This window comes from Telopea speciosissima, chromosome 2, assembly GCF_018873765.1.
Source record: "Telopea speciosissima isolate NSW1024214 ecotype Mountain lineage chromosome 2, Tspe_v1, whole genome shotgun sequence".
In the NCBI taxonomy this organism is placed as follows: domain Eukaryota; kingdom Viridiplantae; phylum Streptophyta; class Magnoliopsida; order Proteales; family Proteaceae; genus Telopea; species Telopea speciosissima.
In genome coordinates, this window is record NC_057917.1 from 50573516 (window position 1) to 50593537 (window position 20022).

The 20022-nt window shown below is 39.9% G+C and overlaps 1 protein-coding gene across 1 annotated transcript in view; it reads right to left on the reverse strand.

The window, feature by feature from the left end:
• The window catches only part of LOC122651711 (RNA polymerase I termination factor), a 70721-nt gene that overhangs the window by 22725 nt on the left and 27974 nt on the right, over window positions 1-20022 (reverse strand). Inside the window, exons 5-6 of the mRNA XM_043845211.1 lie at window positions 1029-1140; window positions 567-679 (exon numbers count right to left, since the gene is read on the reverse strand). Coding sequence (XP_043701146.1) covers window positions 567-679; window positions 1029-1140 — 225 coding nt within the window. The remainder of the gene's footprint in view (window positions 1-566; window positions 680-1028; window positions 1141-20022) is intronic.

A 20022-nucleotide genomic window follows, 5' to 3' on the forward strand; every position in this document is an offset into this window, starting at 1 on the left:
TTCGATCCTGTTGTGTTGGTGACTAACCACAGACATCGGTACCACATTACCAAGACAACCAGTGGTCCATCTTTGCTGGACAATTATTTAACTTGGAAGCTGAGACCTAGCAATTCCTTCACAGAATGCTTGACTAGGGGAGGAGGTTGGGGAAGAATCATTTACATTGGGCCAAAGTAGCCCATATTCATGGATTGATAATTCCATGTGCCATATCCGCATGTTGGCGGCCTGTAAATTTTTTTTGTAGTCATTAATGAAACAACTTGTTCTAGAAAAAATAAAATAAATAAATAAACACATTAGTTACTCAACCATTGATAGTAGGAGTTTAGTACCTAGCCAAAATGAATCAATTTGTTCAAGCACCAAGTTGGTAACAAGGTATTCGACAATGACAGAAACCACACCTCAAGTCAGAATTCAAGATTCAAGAATAGTTCAAATGTTTACACAAATGATGGATAGTTTGAAACGAAATCATTCAGTCTTTTAGTTTATTTATACAGGGAAAGAGCGCGCGCACGAGGGGGAGGGGGGAACGGCCAGTTAAATTAGCAATTTACCACTCTTCTTGTTGGCCAACTTTATTCTGCGCCACGCATCCTTCACATGAAACCGATGTTTGCCAAGCACATCTGCCACCATTTTCCACTTCGACCCATGCTGCTCATGCACTCTATAGTATATATATATTTCCAGACACGAGTATTAAAAAAACAGTCAAAAAAGAGTTAACATTAAATAACAAAAAGAAAGGTACTACACATATAACATTATTATTCATCACCAAAACAGTACACACTTGTTCTACAGAGGGTCAGGGGCGCTCATAGCATCATAGTTGTCAAGGCATCGCCTACGTGTCCAGACAATTTTTTTGGATGGGTGCTTTGTTGGTTTCGCCTTAGTTTTTTGACCACCCTCAACCACCTTGGTTTGCCTAGACGCCATGACAACTATACATAGCACATACAAGATTTGAATGAAAAAGGAATACATAAAAGCCAATATATAATTGAACACACCTTCTGATAAGTTCATAATCCTCTTCAGTCCATTTACGCGAATCATCCCTTTCAAACAAATTATGCCCTCTGTAATACACACTCTGGTGAGTTCTCCAAGGTAAGGCTGCAGCTGCAATTAACAAAAATAACACCACAAAATCAACAATTTATTATGTGTTTATTGCAGCGCAGCGTGTATGATCACTTAAAATCAGGATGCAAGGTTTCACCTAATCACATTCTCAATGTTGAACATACACAAATTTTGCTTGGTCCGTACACTCTTAAAGTATTGCTTTAACTTCTTTTGGACCTTCCTTATGAACTATATACCAACTTTAACAAGAAATGAAAGGCATATACACCCAAGACTTCAAAGCAAGTGAAGCAGCAAATTAGTAACTCAATATTTAGGAGGTGTAAGCAGATCCAGGTTCAAGCATTGGACCCCATTACATGAATCAGGTCTAAGAATAAACAGATTATTCAGTACTGGAACAGTAATATAGTAACTCAATATTTCTTTAGTCTTCAAATCGATTAATACACATACAGCTCCCAAGAGCCCTAATTCCATCCTCCACTCAATAACCATGACCTAGTTCTTACTGCTCCATATTCTAGACAGATTGTTCAGATCTTTATTGGCCAACGAAAAAATGTATAAAATCGAAGTTACAAAAAAACTATAATGACGAGGGGCCTAACCTCCTCAAGGGTAGGGGGGAAGAAGAAGAAATTGTAGCAAACAAGGGATGAAGGGGCAACCAAAGGAGACTGATACCTATACCAAACATGGCATCTTTTTTGAGCTTTCCCAGCACCTTTGGCATAAGGCTCTTTTGCCTTCAGAAATATCTGCCATTTTTATTTCTTCGATTATGTTGATCGGGTTTCAAGTATTTTTAAGCATAAAAAACCATAAACAAGCAATAAATAATGATATCTAATAAAGCATGTCGCTATGAGTCAAGAGGATTGAAATTCCTTTCACAGCATTTTTTTTTTATTGAAATCCTCAATGGTATCAAGCCCACTTATAAGTACAAAAGTATTAGGTGTTAACTATCAACAGTAAGTAACATACATTAACTATATACATACTAACAGTATAACTAGCAACATATTAGGTGTTAACCATCAACAATAAGTACTTAGGGTCAAACATAAATGTACAAAATATTTTAAATATATGTATGTTTATTAGTTATATTTATACAACAACAACATCCAAGTCTTATCCCAACTTAATAAGGTCGGCTACATGGATCCAATAAGAAGCAAGATTAAAAATAAGGAAGTAAAAGGGGTGGGGAACAACATGGACACAACTAAAAGGGTGTTGATAGAATAACATTAGAAGTAGAAGGATAAACTCTAGGGCATCGACCCTTCTTAGCTACTTACCGCTTCTTAACTGTCCAACATATCTGCTCTAGGTCTCGAAGAGGTGTGAATACAAAAAATAGCATCACAACAACAACGACGAACTAAATGGGGTTGACTGCATGGATTTGTCCCATCAGATTTTGGCAAGGTTTTAGGGCTGTCAAGGACCATCCACTAGGGTCCTTCATCCACAGTTTGGACTTTGGTGTCCATCCAACATCTTGATTTGCTGTTAGACAAAATCTCCCAAAATCTGGGTTTTTTATCTCAAAATTAGATTATTTGACTGCTGGCTCTTATCCTGCTGTTAGATCATTGTGATATTGTGGAGTTTGTATCTACTATTAGGCTGCTATATCTGACCTGAATTGAAGACCAATCGAAAAGGGTTGACTTTGACTTCTATTGGACTGCTATTCCTGGCCAGAGTTTGTTATCTATTGGTGGTATAGCTAATGGTCCTTCTTGATATATTTATCTACTATTGAGCTGTTGTGTTTGACTTATATCGTGGTCTTTTATTAGTAATTATGTTGTTGGGCTATCTCTTCATATATATATATATATAATGGGTGATTCAAAACCTCCAGTGGACTTTGTAAACATCCAAATTACATCTATCAAGCTTAGTGGTGCATCCAATTATTTTCTTTGGGATCAAGCAGTAAAGGTATACATCAATGCCAAAAGTAAGATAGACCATTGATTCATGACGCTTTGCCTCCAAACTCTCAAGAAGTATAGAGAATGAATGAGTGAGAATGATACTCTTCTTGTTTGGCTCTAAAACAGCATGCAGCCTTACGTAGCAGCTAAAGTTATGTCCCACACCACAGCTAAAGGTGTCTAGAATGATCGCAAAGAAAGTATCTCTCAAGATAAAAACATCTCTCGAGTGTACAATCTCTTATGAAGTTTATTTCCTTCAAACAACATGGTAAATCAATGGGTGATTATTATAATGCAATCCATGGCATGTGGGAGGAGATTAATATTTACCAACCCCTGTCTATTGACTTAAAAGTTTTAAATCCCAACATGCAGAATTACTAATGGCAACATTTTTATCTAGGTTAGATATACCGACTTGCAGCCCATCAAAATCAAAATTCTTGCAGGAGAAAAGATATCTTCTATGAATGAGGAGTTTTGTCGGATTCAATGCATTGTGCCTCCTTCCCTCACCAAATCAGAACTATCCTCTTCTAAGGCTAATTCATCCTTTGTTTCAAATGGTAGTAGCCGTGGCGGTGTGGCCGTGGTGCCAGTTTTCCTAGTAGAGGTTGAGATTCAGGGGAAGATCGAGGTAGTGAAGGTGGAAGAGGCAGAGGACAGCAACCTGACCAAGGTAAACGTAATGTGATTCTGATTTAATTGTAAAACCAGTACCAAATAGGATAGATAACAGTATGAAAATACCCAGATTCAAGAGAAATCGCATAAAACCATATCAACAACTCAGATCAGAATATAGGGCTGGTCGAGTGGTGTACTTTATAGGGGTATAACAGTTGCTGAAAAACTCTAGATCCAATGGTAAGATATGGGATGTGGACAACTCCTAGTGGAACTAGGATAGGTCAAAACCAATCAAACGACCGATCAGAATACAGATTTCAAATGCCCAACAGAAACTCAGTCTATTATATTAATTTCAGAATAAACAGATCACTAAAGTTTAAATATCGATTAGCCTTCAAAGCAACAAGAACCCAAAAATAAACAGATCACTAAAGTTCAAATATAGATTAGCCTTCAAATCAACAAAAACTCAACCCAACTTGTAGTAGGACTGGTATTTATGCAGTAGATTCAGAAACGGCTATTAGAAAAATGATTAGAAAACTGTCCCAAAGATTTTCTGAAATAAAAATCGAAATCAGAACTGTAAACACATGGATTCCAGCACTCATAGTGAGAATAGGAGAGCCTTTATCGCATGAACAGATTAGCAATTGATTGCAGGAAATTTCAGAACAGAATATTGGATGAATAACCTTTAAATAAATGTCAGAGACTGGAAGAACAGTACCTGGGCTTCCCACCGCAAGGTATCTATTGGATTCACCACCAATCACATCTTGAATCACCACAAGGAAGAGTTCACCACGCAAGGCAGCAGAGAACAAACTTTTCAGCAATAAAAATAGTAGGGTATGGAGCCCCCAGTCCTTTATTTATAAAAAACTACAAAGCAGAGTAGTTTAATCCAGCTAGGAAACCTCCTAGCTGACTCCCCTTGCAACCATTCATTCCTTTTTAAAGTCTAAATAGCCTTTAAAAGGATGTGGACCCAAACTTAAAGACAAAGAAAAAAAAACAAAATACCTGCTTAAACCGGACCAAATGAACCACCAGTTCAACCAGGACTAACTTAAAACATTTAAAACAGAAAATGAAAAATTTAAACTTAAAACAAAGTGAACCCAAGCCCTTAAAATAGACTGGGCCACGCCACACCTAAATTTTCTTGGACTTCCTACGCTGGTAGGTCTTCAATTCTGCATCATATGTCAGTGTACTTACTGTGGAAAAGTTAATCACATTGTTCATGCATGTTGCGCGAAACATGGTAAACCTGAGTGGGCTCAGCAGCTATCCACTAATACTGTTACATCTGAAGGGAGTTTTACAGTGGTGTTATCTTCTGACGCCAATCTTGCTTCTACTTTTAGGGGTAGTCAGTCTGTCTCTGTAACTCAATTACTTAAGCATGTTCAGCAACTTGAGACATATGCATCTACCCACTACTACAATTGCTCACTCATGTACTAGTGCATTTCTTGTTTCTTCATCTATAGTGGTTATTGACTCCAGTGCCACCTCCCATATGATTGGTAAGTTCCATGTATTTTCCTCTTTTCAAAAGATCAGTTACCGTTCTAGAGTCATACTTGCTGATGGTTCCTCTACTCAGGTGTCTGCATCTGGTTGTGTTTCCTTCCCTTCTCTTGTTATGTTAAATTCTGTTTGTCTACCCCATCTACCCTTAAATCTTCTTTCTGTTATTAACTTACTAAGTCACTGAATTGATCTGTTACATTTTGCCCTACTTGTTGAGTTTGTGTTTTTCAGGATCTTAAGACAAGGAAGATGATTTGTGAAGGCGTGAGAAGGATGGCTTATATTATTTTGACGGTGTTGTTCCTAATGTTGCTCCTGCTACTTCTAGTGTGTCCCCCCCCCCCCCGACCTCTTTCAGTGGCATTACCAGTTGGGGCATCCTTCTCTCTCCAAGCTCCAGCATATTGTTCCTAGTTGCAAGACTACTTCTCAACTTGAGTATAAGGGGTATAAGCTTTGGAAAGCATCGCCATACCCCGTTCCCTTCTCGTGATGCTACTTGAAGTTCTTTATTTTCTTTAGTTCATTTTGATATGGGGGTCTTTGTCATGTCAAGAGTCAGTTTGGTTTTTCATATGTTATTATCTTTGTAGACGATCATTCTTAAATGACCTGATTAAATATCTATTGAAGGATTGATCTGAATTTTTGTCTATTTTCAAGCCGTTTTATAATGAAATAATGACTCAGTTTGGTGTGTCAATCAAAGTTTTCATTTTGATAATGCTTTATAGTCGACGTGAAATATCCGGTTTTTGTTTTGAACGTGGCATGGTACATCAAACCAAAGGTGATGCAATAGCACTTGGTTGGTTGGACAAATATGACCAACTTCAGAAACTCAAACCCACATGGAACCAGTTCAACCTGGGTTTTTGGTCCAACAAGGGTTGGAAGCAGTTGAATTATTTTATGTTTTTTACTCGTTTTGGGTAGGATACGTAGGAATGTGCTAGTTATTTTATTTTGAAGTCTACTTTAGTTTTATAGTTGGATTAGGAGAAATAGTTTGGATTGCAAGTTAATTTCAGTCTTAGCACCTAATTAGGAGTCTTGTTATTTTCCTTTATATAATTGCATGAACCCAACATTGAAAGACAGAAAGGAATAGAAAAGAATTGGGTTTGTTCTGTACTCACTTCTGCTTGAGTGTGTGATAGTGAGGTTCCTCGTTCCCCCCCATAACTCTGAGACTCTACATCAGATTTCTCCTCTTACCTAATCGGTCTTATACCAAGAGGTTCCTACACGACACCTACCGATACGATACTCTTTATTATAAAAAATATATCATATCATATGGATCCGAAACGGCTCGATACAGTCGGTACTTAACGATATGTATCGACCATCACCATAAATATCGATACATTGTCGATACTTATGCTCAGATCCTTAAAACAAAGACTAAGGTGGAACTAGGCCACTCTAACTAATGTAAGACTAAATTAGGGTGAATTTAGTCCCAAATAAAACCCACAAACCAAATTAGAAACAAAAGCAGAATTAGAAGGTTTTGTAAATCAAACCAAATCAGCCACTGGAACTCAACCAAACTTGGATCGATTGATGCTTGTATGGAGTACAAGCACTGCTGAAAGTCTCACTTGATTCTGATGGTTGAAATGGAAGATATGGCAGCAACACAAATATAGAAACTAAAATTCTGCAGGCCAAACCAGCCACCAGTTGGGGCTCATTTGGACCGAGTGTCGAGTCTATTGAGGGAAGGCTTCGCTGCAATTTTGGTGAGGTTCTGATGGATGGAAGTGAAGCCATGAAGGTGGAATGCAAATAGAAGGTTTGTGAATATGGAGGTTTCCAGCCAACGGAGTGGGGTAGAAGTGGGGATGAAATGGAGGGGTTGATGGCGTGATGTTATGCTCCAAAACCTAGCAGGTTCTGAACAGAGGTTGTGGAGTTATGGGGTTCAGAAGTTGCAGCAGCAGACCAACTTGCAGGTTCAGTTGTAGCCTTCAATCGATTGGTCACAACAGCAGCAGCAGCCTTTGGATGGTCTTCACAATGGTTGTAATAGCCACAGTAACACAGCAGCACAAGAGATTGATGAAAGGGAAGAGAAGATAGTGAAGAGAGGAAAATAGAAGGTACGGGATAGGTGGATTAGGCTCTCTCAGCCAGGCTCCTTCAGCCCTTCATTGTCATTCAACTTGACAAGGAGAATTTCTGTGCTCAAAAGCAATTTCATTCATCTACTAAAAATCATGCGGAGGCTCATTAAAGCCTTTACAATATATAGAGAGCTTATACTTGCACCTCAAGACTCAAGTTACAAAAGAAATAGAAACTAAGCTTGACTGGAAAATAGAAAATAACTTTTAGTACATAGGATTTACTACATTAGAAACTAATATGTTGCAGCTGGATTCTTCTTCATGTGGACCCCACTTGATATCTTTTTTGACAAGGATTAAGTCATGTGGACCCCATTAAAGATTCGGCCAGCCTTGTAGTTCAAAATTTGTCAATGGAAATTGACTATATGCCCCCCACGATCTGGGTTTGGGAGACCCAGCAACTCCCAGCCCTATTGGAGTGGCCCAACACAAGGTTGGTTGGCCCTATGGCCCAATGGATTGGTCCACCGATTGGTGCAGTGAACCAACCCTTCTCCCATGAATGCCATTGGCATATTTCTTGCCAAACAGCTTGGCATCTGCATCACTAACAACTGTAAATCAAGCCTCCAAACATTTTTTCCCCGTAGTTTGGAATTTCAGGAGTTGAATTATCACTAAAAAAACGTTTCTAAACCTGCAAATAAACTTGTGTTTAGAATGTTCAAGCATCAGAAATCTCGGATTGAGGAAAACTGTGCAAAACAGGTAAATTTCAAAAAAAAATATCTCAAATCTTCGTTTTTACTCCTGCTTTTTGCTATGGTTGAGTAGATTTAGGTAAAACGAACTTAAAAATTGCATCAGACACGAAATCTTACATGCATTTGTGCATAGATTTCTGAAATTTCTTGGAAAATCGAAAAGGTGTTCTACCAACAACAACAACATAGCCTTATCCCAAATAAATGGGATCGGTTGATGAAAAGAAGAAAATTTTGATTTTATTGCAAAAAACAAAGGATAATGAGTATTTGAGTCTGACTATTATGTGTTCGACAAATATCAGATATATGAACATCTATGGTTACAGTAATTTTCCAGCATTTTTTATTTTTTCCTATTTTCGGGAATTTAAAAATAATGAAAAAAATGAAGGGTACTTCACGCAAAATAGTTCAATGCAGTTTGATACTTAAATACATCATACACCCGGATTGATTTATTTTTCTATATTATCTCAAATTTTTTAAATTATCAGGAAAATAAAAAATTCTGAAAAAAATGGATAAATGCAAATTGGTTCAAGATAGTTTGAGAAATACATGAAATGAATAAAATGCGATATGGAATTTTGTTGATGTCATTTTTATAGTTCAGTATTATTTTAAACTTTTTATATTTTCTGGAAAATAAAAATTTTTTCATAATTGAAAAAAAGGGGATAATTGATGCAAACTGGTTCAACATAGTATGAGAAATACATGTAATGAATGAAAATGCAATATAGCTTGGTTGATGTATTTTATCTAATTGAAAAAAGGGGATAATTGATGCAAGTTAGTTCAACATAATTTGCGAAATATAATGAATGAAATGCAATATGGACTTACTTTGCTCTATTTTTATGATTTTTCTGTTTTTTTTACTATTTAATTTTGTGTTTATTTATATATATGGTAATGTATTTATTTTTGGTATTTAGGAAGATGTCGCGACATGAGTGAAACATAGGGTGGAACTATTGTCAGAAAATAGGGAACAATAGATTACATACAAGATGCAACTTTTGTGATACAGCCCATAAAGGACGTGGGGTAACTAGGCAAAAACACTACATGGAAAGAAGTTTCAAATGTTGCCAAGTGTACAAAGTACCCTATAGAGCTAAGCAGGGCAATGCAAAACATCTAAAGGCAGTTATAGAGAGATCAAAGAAGGCAAAGGAAGATGAGGACAGGCTCACAAAAAATTTGATGGAGGATTTTAGGACTATGAAAGGTCAAATATGGAAGCAAAAGAGGATCCAAAGTAGGCATGGGCAATTTGTGAGTCATGAATCACGACATAAAGCAAGGATGAAAGACAAGAGCAGTAACAGTTGAGAAGAACTCAATCTGGTTGACCATAACGTCAGGGCCCTAGCAAAGCCCCTAGTGACTACGTGACTCCTCATCTCATTCACAGACAGGGAAGAGGAAGGGTAAGTTGCCAGTCGGGGTTAGTAGATCATCTAGTGTCCGGAGAATTTGACTAGTTTGCTAAAAGTGACTAAAAGGGTAAGAGGAAAAAGAGCCCAACATCTGTGACATGGATCCTGCTGCCTACAAAGAGAGGGATGACGGCCTACAGAGCATAGAAGAAATCATTGCCTTATGAGATTGAGCCAAAAACATTGAATAAAAGGATAGGGAGTGCAATCTCCAAAATCCAAATGGTTCTACAGTTATATGATTCCAGCTCACAAGGCCAAATGTTAAGCCACCAATGCCTTACGAGATTGTGAGGCTTTATCTAGATATTGTGGGAGAGGTGAATGAAAATATTGAGATGTTCAAGGAGAAGTGGCCCTTGTATGGAGTGACCATCATGTGTGTTGCGTGGAGTAGGCCAACAAGATTGTCCATCATCAACTTCCTTATCTTCTGTGACACTCAGACAATCTTCCACAAGTCCAATGCATCTAGTGATATCAAGGATGCAGCATATTTCTATAGGTTAATGGATGATGTTGTCGAGGAGATTGGGAAGAGAATGTCGTCCAAATAGTGACTGACAATGAGGCAAATTTCAAGAAGGTCGGACACACCTTTATGTTGAAGAGGCATTTATTTTGGACAGTGTGTGCAGCACATTGTATCGATTTGATGTTCAAGGCCATCAGAGATATGCATAAGGTCCATGTTGAGAATGGGCACTTGTGCCGTGGTGGTACAAGGGTAGTTTGGGTAATTTACCACGAATAGGGGTATTGTCCCTATCTTGGTTTCTTAGTTTGTTTCCACCGTTTTATGTTGGTTTCCTAGTTAGGCTTAGTTTCTAATTATTTTTAGTTTATTGGTTGTCAAGGAATGAGTTTCCTATTTTGATGTAATTGGTTATTATTATAGATACAAATTGTGGAAGAGGAACTCAGGGCATCGAGTTCCCTTCTTTTCTTCCCCCATCTCTTCTTCTTCTATCGTTTCTTCTCTAGTTTTTTCCTTTCCTTCTCAGGATTTGTAATATGGTATCAAAGCTATAACTAGTTGCCGGCTTGAGAGTCGTTTTTAGTTTTCCGGTTTAGTTTGGTTTCAATGAAGATTCTTCTATGATGAAGCATGTGCCTATCGATTTTTTGTTGCTATTGCTGGAGATGGGTTTCCTTCTACCACTGAAAATCCTAATCTGATTAAACCGATTATAGTTCTGCTGCTGAGGTCACTAATCAAAGTTGTTCCGCTGAGTTGTTGATTTACTACATCATCGGTTGATGAAGATAACTGCTACTGGTGTTTTGTTTCGTAAACTAATTCTGATCAAAGGAAGTGTTTCAAGGTTTGGTGATCGAAATAGGGCTCTCCTCGATTGTATGCTCCCCCTGTTCAAGAGGCATGGTCCGCTGGACTCTCTTTGTTCTCTATATTGGTTACCGGTTGCGGGAGGTTGCAGGTAATCATGGTCTCGCTGCCTCTGATTTGTTTTTATTCCTCGACTGTGATCTCTTGGTTGAAGGAATTCTACTGGTCGAAAGATTTCTGGTATCCTGCTGGTTGTTGGGTTGAGATGTGCTCGATTATCTCAGATATTCTTCCTATTTTTTATGGTGCCTTCACTGTTTGTGTTTCACGGTTCCAACACCTACGGTAACGATTTATTTTCTTCTATCGATGCTAATCAATATCCTTCTACTACTTCTGGTTTCTGCTGGTTTTTCTTCGATTGATGCTATCGATTTGCTGATCCCAAAAAAAAAAAATTAGAAGACCTACTATGTCTCGATCCATCTCGATCTACCAGATTTGTTGGCTGCTTGTCGTTTGCAGCTGTTCTTGTAGTTGCTATCGATTCTGGCGGTTATTTGCTATCAATTTGCTGTCATTGGCTTTCTGGTATTTCCACCTTGTTATGAAACCCTTTGAGATCCCTGTTTTCGCGGTTTGCTGGTTGCGTGAGAAAGACATCCAATATTTCAAAATGGGTTTCCTTTTATGAGTTGGTTTCCTTTTAGTTACTTTATTCCTAGAGTTTTATTTTATTCCTTTAAGTTTCCCTTTATGCCCTTACCATCTTCTCTTATCTACCATTGCCCTTATTTTACTGCTTATTCCAACATTAGCCTTTTGCCTTGGGCGGTATTTGCAATTAGATTTCATATAATTTACAATTATGCCATTCTTTTTTTTAACTGTGTTATTTAGCATTCTGCCATTCCCCTATTTATCTACCCAAGAGCCACTTGCAAATTCTGGACCTACAAATCAAATGGTGGACCCGGTCAAATCAATTTGGAGTTCCAACTTTTTTTTTAAAGATTGGCATTGTTGGTACACTCTAGTTGTCTCCCATTGGCTTTACCTTATTTGTCCATGTGTAATGCTACACGTGAGGGGGAGATTGAAGATTATCTTGGTGATTATTGGTGTTTGTGGTTATTGTGTTGCTCAAGAATTATTTGGAAATTTGTCTGATTTATCTGGCCATCAGCATGGTGTGTTTCGACTTGATTGAAGACTTATTTGCTTCAGTCACTCATTCTTGAAGATTATTTTTCTACACGTGTCGTCTGCTCGTATCCACAGCAACATTAAGAGTTTATGATTCAGCAACAGTACAGCCTTTATCTACTTGGTGCACGGCTGCCTTATGCCGAGTGGTTCGTCTTGTCTTTGAATGGTCGGTCAGCAACCAGATGCTGTTTTTGTGATTTGGGTCCGCATTCTACAAGCACCGAGCTGATGTACAAGTACCGCAGTAGTACCTCTAAGACAGCAGCCTTCTGTGAAATGATGCCCCTAAGAGAGTTGCGAGATTCTTCTTGTGATGTAGCTGTTGAAGCTGCACTTTTACCTGTCTTCTTTGGGAGATGCCTATCTACTACCTGTCTTCCTTGGGAAGATTTTGTGATGTTGTTGTTGTTGTTATATGATCTTTTGATCCTGGTTGAGGTTCTCTACCGCTTATTATTACTCGTTGTTGTTTCGTTCTATTTGACATAGTTTCTTTTACTTATTGTTGCTAATTGGTGGCCATTGTGCTTAAGCTGGTGATGGGCTGTTGGGTGGTGCTACAATTGTTACCTTGTGCTTTTGTTTAATGTAGCTCTAGATAGGAGACAAAATCCCACTAGAGGCCAAGCAATAGGATCTAAATAAGGCTGCTAGTTTCGCTGGGCAGAATTAGGGTTTTAGGTCAAAACTAGGGTTAGGTTTTAGAATTCTTGAATGGGTCTTACATGGTTTTAATAGGCAGTTTTAGGGGGTTATTTTGGTATAAAGAAAATAGGATTTGGTTAGGTTTTATAATTCTGCAGATTTAGGGTTAGGGATTTGGATTTTGGGAATTAGGAAATAGGCTGAATTTAGGGTTTCTAAGGGGAATTTAGGGCAGGGTTTTGGATCGAGTGTAGGCGACTTTGGGAGGGAGGTTCGACCAGAATATGGTCCAATTCTGATGGCCAGAATATGCTGTGAGAATTTTAGGGTTTACGGGGCCTTAATGGAGAAGAGGGATTTAGGGTTTTGAGTGTTGATTATGGGCAGCAGCTAGGGTCGAGTGTAGACAATGGTGTGGGGAGGCTATGGCCTAAGTTTGATTGATTTCTGATGGAGGAACAGATCTGGACAGCAATCAGCAGTCTAGGGTTTATGAAAGTAAAACAGAAAAATAAAGGGGAATCGAACGGGGAAGGAGAAGGAATGAAAAAACAGAATTAAAACTCAAACTTACCACAGGAATCCACCAGCAGCAGCTTGAAGGATGAAGGATGAAACCACCTTCAAAGAGAGAGATCCTCCCAGCCGTCACAGCGTAAGGAGTCAACCGGAGTCCACTGATCCCTTCCTCCTTGATAAACCCACAAGGATGCACACACTCTCAAGGAGCAAGGAACAGCAGCAATGGCAGCCAGCAAACACACGAAATTTTCATTCAAAAAACTGTGGGGGAGCCTCCACGATTTTGTTTTATTTATAATATGGTTTTATGCCAAATCCTAATACAAATTAACTACCCCCTCACTTAAAATCGTGGAAGGGACCTAATTAAACAAAGCTAATAACTTAAAAACCCTGAAAAGACCTAATTACCCCTATCAACTCAAATTTAAAGAGTCTAACTTAAAACAACTAATTTAAAAGAAGATTCCATACTAGCCAATAGGATTTAAAGACCTATTAGCCAATAGGAACACTTCACTTAAATTAGACTAATTGAACCAATTGGATGCAACCAATTCTAAACCGGTTCAATCTAAAAACAGGAAAATAAACTAAGTATGGAGAATAATAATCCTAATCTATGGCTCCCTAACTAAACCTTAAATTCAGGACTTCTTCTTCTTCTTCTTCTTCTTCTTCTTCTTCCCACTTGGAGTTGCATCAACTCTCCCCGACTTAAAAGCATTCATCTCCGATGAATGGTTGGAGGTCAGAGAATAGTCACTCAAATCAAGGTCAAGCCTCTTAAGATCAGCCTCAGCAGAAGGTGCAAACTTATAGGCAGACAGCAGCTCTTTGATGGATGGAGAAGGCTGGAACTCTGACTGGGCAGCAGCCACTTGAAGGATCACATGAACACCTCTAGGATCATTCCCTTCGTCTTCAAGATAAGCAGCCACATCGTCATCATCATCAGGAGGAAGTGCATGATAATGAATTTCGCCCTGATCTTCACCTTCACCTTGAACTCCTTCTTTTTCAGCCACGTTGACAGACTTCTTCTTGTGTGGGCAGTCCCTAGCAATATGCCCCTTGTCTTGATAGTAATAACAAGTAAAAGGGTCATTTTGGCTCATAGAAGCTTTGCCCTTATCATCCACACGTGGGGGAACAGCAGGGCGAGAGGTGCTGCCTATAGAGGAACCTTGTTTTGAGGTGCTAGTGTTGATGTAGGCTGGCTTGGAAGTAGAACCCGGTTGTTTACTTGAAGCTAATAGCTCCTCTGCTTTCAAGGCCTTCTCAAAGCAATCTCAAATATCTGCTACGTCAACCACCCCAATTGCCCTGTTTATCTCACTTGACAGACCCAACCTGAACCGGAAAAGCATTTGGATACCCTCCTCCCTAATGCCAGTGCGAGAAGAAAGAACATCGAATTTCCTCATGTATTCAGTCACAGTCCCTTAGCGGAGGGAGTTGAATTGATTCTGCAGCTAAGACCTGAAGTGCCATGGCAAGTATTGCTTACTCAGGTCGTATTTCATGTCTTCCCAAGTGCAAGGTGCAGTACCATTAAAGTCCATCTCTCTTTCAGTGATTCTCCACAACTCACGTGCTGGTCCGACAAGTTTAGCACGGACTAACTTCATTTTCCTCTCTTCAGACAGGTCATACCAGTCGAAGTAATCTTCTACTGCAGCAAGCCAGTCATAAAATACCTGGGGGTCAGGGTGACCATTGAATTCTTTCAACTCAAGCTTCACCTTCTGATTGTCGGTGTAGCTTCGATTAGAGCCCTGGTCTCCATTGAAACAGGACCTCATATACTCCTCAAAAGTAGGTTGGCTACCTCTGTCTCTATCTCGGTCTTCTCTATCTCTGTCTCTGTAGCCTCGGTGGTGATCTGTGTTCCCGGGAAGGCTCACGGGCATCTCTAGGTCTGTCCCGACGATCTCTGTAATGATCTCTACCATCCCTGTCATCTCGGTCAGCTCTAAATCTGTCCCTGTGACCTATGTGTCCATCTCTATAACTCCCGTAGTCATCTCTGGGGCTCCCATCTCTGTCAGGCAGCCTCTGTACTACTGAATGGAGTTGGTACCTGTCTTCTTCTATGGGCAGGTTGCTGTCCCTATCAGGAGGGATTCTCTGTCCTTCCAAGTGTTGCAATCTAGTCATGATTGCATCAGTTGTAGCCTTTTGGTCAGTAGCAAATTTTCTGAACATCTCTAACATTGTTGCCATAAGGTCGGGTTGGTGTAGTAGCACTGTGTTCTGCACCGGATTGCCATGTTCATCCATGGCTCTGATACCAAGTTAATGTAGCTCTAGATAGGAGACAAAATCCCACTAGAGGCCAAGCAATAGGATCTAAATAAGGCTGCTGGTTTGGCTGGGCAGAATTAGGGTTTTAGGTCAAAACTAGGGTTAGGTTTTAGAATTCTGGAATGGGTCTTATATGGTTTTAATAGGCAGGTTTAGGGGGTAATTTTGGTATAAAGAAAATAAGATTTGGTTAGGTTTTATAATTCTGCAGATTTAGGGTTAGGGTTTCGGGTTTTGGGAATTAGGAAATAGGCTGAATTTAGAGTTTCCAAGGGGAATTTAGGGCAGGGTTTTGGATCGAGTGTAGGGTACTGTGGGAGGGAGGTTCGACCAGAATATGGTCCAAATCTGATGGCCAATGTGCTGTGGGAATTTTAGGGTTTACGGGGCCTTAATGGAGAAGAGGGATTCAGGGTTTTGAGTGCTGATTATGGGTAGCAGCTAGGGTCAAGTGTAGATAATGGTGTGGGTAGGCTATGGCCTAAGTTTGATTGATTTCTGATGGAGGAACAGATCTGGACAGAATTCAGCAGTCTAGGGTTTATGAAAGTAAAACAGAAAAATAAAGGGGGATCGAATGGGAAGGAGAAGGAATAAAAAAACAGAATTAAAACTTAAACTTACCACAGGAATCCACCAGCAGCAGCTTGAAGGACGAAGGATGAAACCACCTTCAGAAAGAGAGATCCTCCCAGCCGTCACGGTGTAAGGAGTCAACCGGAGTCCACCGATCCCTTCCACCTTGATAAACCCACAAGGATGCACACACTCTCAAGGAGCAAGGAACAGCAGCAATGGCAGCCAGCAAACACACGAAATTTTCATTCAAAAAACTGTGGGGGAGCCTCTACGATTTTGTTTTATTTATAATATGGCTTTATGCCAAATCCTAATACAAATTAACTACCTCCTCACTTAAAATCATGGAAGGGACCTAATTAAACAAAGCTAATAACTTAAAAACACTGAAAAGACCTAATTACCCCTATCAACTCAAATTAAAAGAATCTAACTTAAAACAACTAATTTAAAAGAAGATTCCATACTAGCCAATAGGATTTAAGGACATATTAGCCAATAGGAACACTTCACTTAAATTAGACTAATTGAACCAATTGGGTGCAACCAATTCTAAACCGGTTCAATCTAAAACCAGGAAAATAAACTAAGTATGGAGAATAATAATCCTAACCTATGGCTCCCTAACTAAGACCTAAATTCAGGACTTCTTCTTCTTCTTCTTCTTCCCACTTGGAGCTGCATCATTGTTTCAAGCTGGAGATTTTTTTTTGCTATATGTGTACTCCAGCTTGAGGGGGAGTGTTGAGAATGGGCCCTTGTGCCGTGGTGGTACTAGGGTAGTTTGGCTAATTTACCATGAATAGGGGGATTGTCCCTATCTTGGTTTCTTAGTTTGTTTCCACCGTTTTATGTTAGTTTTCTAGTTTGGGTTAGTTTCTTATTATTTTAGTTTCTTGGTTGTCAAGGAATGAATTTCCTATTTTGAAGCTATTGGTTATTATTATAAATACAAACTGTGGGAGAGGAACTCAAGGCATCGAGTTCTCTTCTTTTCTTCACCATCTCTTCTTCTTCTATCATTTCTTCCCTAGTGTTTTCCTTTTCTTCTCGGGATTTGTAACAGTCCAAAAGGTGGTTGCCGATGCAAGGAAGATCAACAACTTCATTTACAATCATAGTTGGGTTTTAATATTGATGAGGAGGCACAAGAGAGGGGATTTGGTGAGATCTACAGCCACAAGATTTGTTACAAATTATACTGTACTAGATAGCCTCCGTTCCCGGAAGGGAAGTTTGCTTCAAATGTTTTACCTCCGGAGACTGGCAAGGTCGGAGATTGGGAGAGATGGTCAAGACCTCATTAAGTCCTTAAGGTTTTGGGAAAGGGTGGGCAGACTTCATAACATTATGATGCCACTCACTTTTGTCTTCTTAGAGAGGTTGATGGGGACTGTATTTAGGATTGGCCACACTAATCCCTCAAAACCAACTCAGCAAAGAGGCCCAGGCCAGCAATCAGGGCCAAATCAGCCCCTTGAGGTGCTACAGAATTCAAATTGATCCGTTTCTCAGTGTCAACAAATTTACCCTCATGCAAAGCTAGAAATCAAAATTTCAAATTACAACCCTGCTCTTCTGACTCAGAATCATGGGCAATCCAATCATCTGATGGATGACTCATCCAAATAAGCCAGTCTATTCAACTTGTCAATGGCATCATTGCGCTGGGAATTTGGGAGACCTCCCAAAAAAAAGCAATATCATCTCCCTCCATAGTAATGCAAGTGGAGCACCAGTACCACAAGTCGTTAATGTCAAAGAATAAGAGTAAGGCTGAGGGTTTTGGATCTAACCAAGTAACCATCCGGACCTAAGTCCCGGCTACATACATACAATTCCATTACAGGGCATCAGGGTTTCGATTCATCTGTTTTGCGCCATCACTTACCCAAAGCATACTATTTACAGGGTTACCAATCAAAATTATTAATGGAAAATCCTATTAAAGCTAAGGACATAAAACTGGCTTTGAAACTAACCATGTTAATGGAAGTCCAATTCTGTTATCATAGAAATTTTCTTAGCCAGTTCGTAATTCATAAAGTAGCAAAAGAAATGCCATGAGAATAACTATCATTATTGTTGAGATGTGTTACCCGATCCTATAAGGGTATTTTTGGTATTTTTTCTGTTGTTATTTCCCTATAGTTAATATGGTTGGCTATATGGGGCTATTTATGTAATTCTGCTATTTGTTACAAGTTATAAATATGAGGGCTGAATAATCACATCGATTATTCTAGCCATTCTCTCAATTCCAGTTTTGTTAACATGGCATCAGAGCCAAATACCCTCTGATCGAGTTTTTCAAAACCCACCACCCTCCCCTCATTCGAATTTCCTCCCTTCCCTCCCTCTCTCTCAAGCTTCTCCCCTCTTCTTCTTTTGGTTCTTCTTCTCCCATCAGGGCAGCACTAAGGGGGTGATCACAATGATCTAGCTGCTGCCCTAACTACCTCCACTTATGCCACCATTTTTTCAGATCGATGGAAGCTGCAGGTCTGTCTGCGATTTGAAGATTCTGCCTTTTTTTGAAGATCAGGCCTCTATATGTATTTCGGCTGCTTCTTCCCTTGGAGAATCATCTTCTGCTAGTGCTCTCAGCCTCCATCCTCTTCATCAGATTGTTTGAAGACCCCTCCCCCTTATCGATCTCTCTTCTCAGGGTTTTTTTCAAAACCCTGACACTAATCGATATTGGGGTTGGGCTGCTGGTTGTTGCTGCCTCTAATTGGCACCCTTGCTGCCCTCATTCCACATCATTCCCTGCCTCAAATCTGGGATTTTTTGGCTTCATTACAGCCCTTTCTCTTGCAATCGATTTCTCCCTATATCGATTCCAGGGATTTTTTTTGGGCATTTTTGTGGAAGGTTGCTGCTTATTGAAGACTATGGTTCCCTGCTACCATGACTGGATCTGATTCTTCTTCAGCCTCTTCTGGCATTGATGGACAACCCCAGACTGATTTACTGCCTCTTGCTGCCCCCATCAAGCTGGATGGCTCCAACTACCTGAAGTGGTCCCGGTCTACCTATCTGACAATAGCTGGCCATGGCCTTACTGGCCATCTTCTCGGGACAGCTCCAAAACCTGAAGAAGAAGGTGCTCCACTCAATAAGTGGTTATCTAATGATGCGATGGTGCTGTCCTACCTGATTCACTCTATGCAAGGGGATATATCCGATAATTTTCTCCTTCTGGAAACAGCCCAGGCCATATGGAGTGGTGCTAAAGAGACTTATGGCCGCACTGGGAATGATGCACAGGTCTATGAGATTCGAAAAAAGGCCAATGGGACTGCCCAACAGGAACTCTCTGTCTCCAAGTACAATGCTGCCTTTAAGAACTTATGGCAGCAACTGGACCACTACTCCGACTATCAGCCCTCTACTGCTACTGGTCTGGCTGCCTATCGCAGCCACGTTGACAAAATACGTGTCTATGATTTTTTGGCAGGCCTAAATATGGAGTTTGATCGTATTCGGGTTCAGGTGCTTGGCCAATCTCCGTTTCCCACCCTGGAGCAGGCCTTTGCCATGGTTCATAATGAGGAATCTCGTAGGGCTGCCATGTTGCATTCCTCTACTGTTGATCGATCTGCCTTGCAAGTTGCTTCTAATGTTTCTTCTTCTACCACTACTGATGGTGGTACTGCTGCCCATAAAGGCCCAGTCAAGTGTGAGCACTGCCACAAGCTCTATCATACTCAAGCTCAATGCTAGAAGCTATATGGGAAGCCTGCTGATTTTGAAGAAAAGAAAGGCCGTGGGAAGTTCAAACCCAAGGCTCATGCTGCTGATTCTACTACTGCTGCTGCTGCTGCCCCTTCATCTGACATTGGGCTTACTCAGGATGAGCTCCTAGCTTTCCGTTGCATGCTTCAGGCCTCTTCTGCTGCTCCTATTACGCCACTTGCACCTGCTGCCAATCCTGGT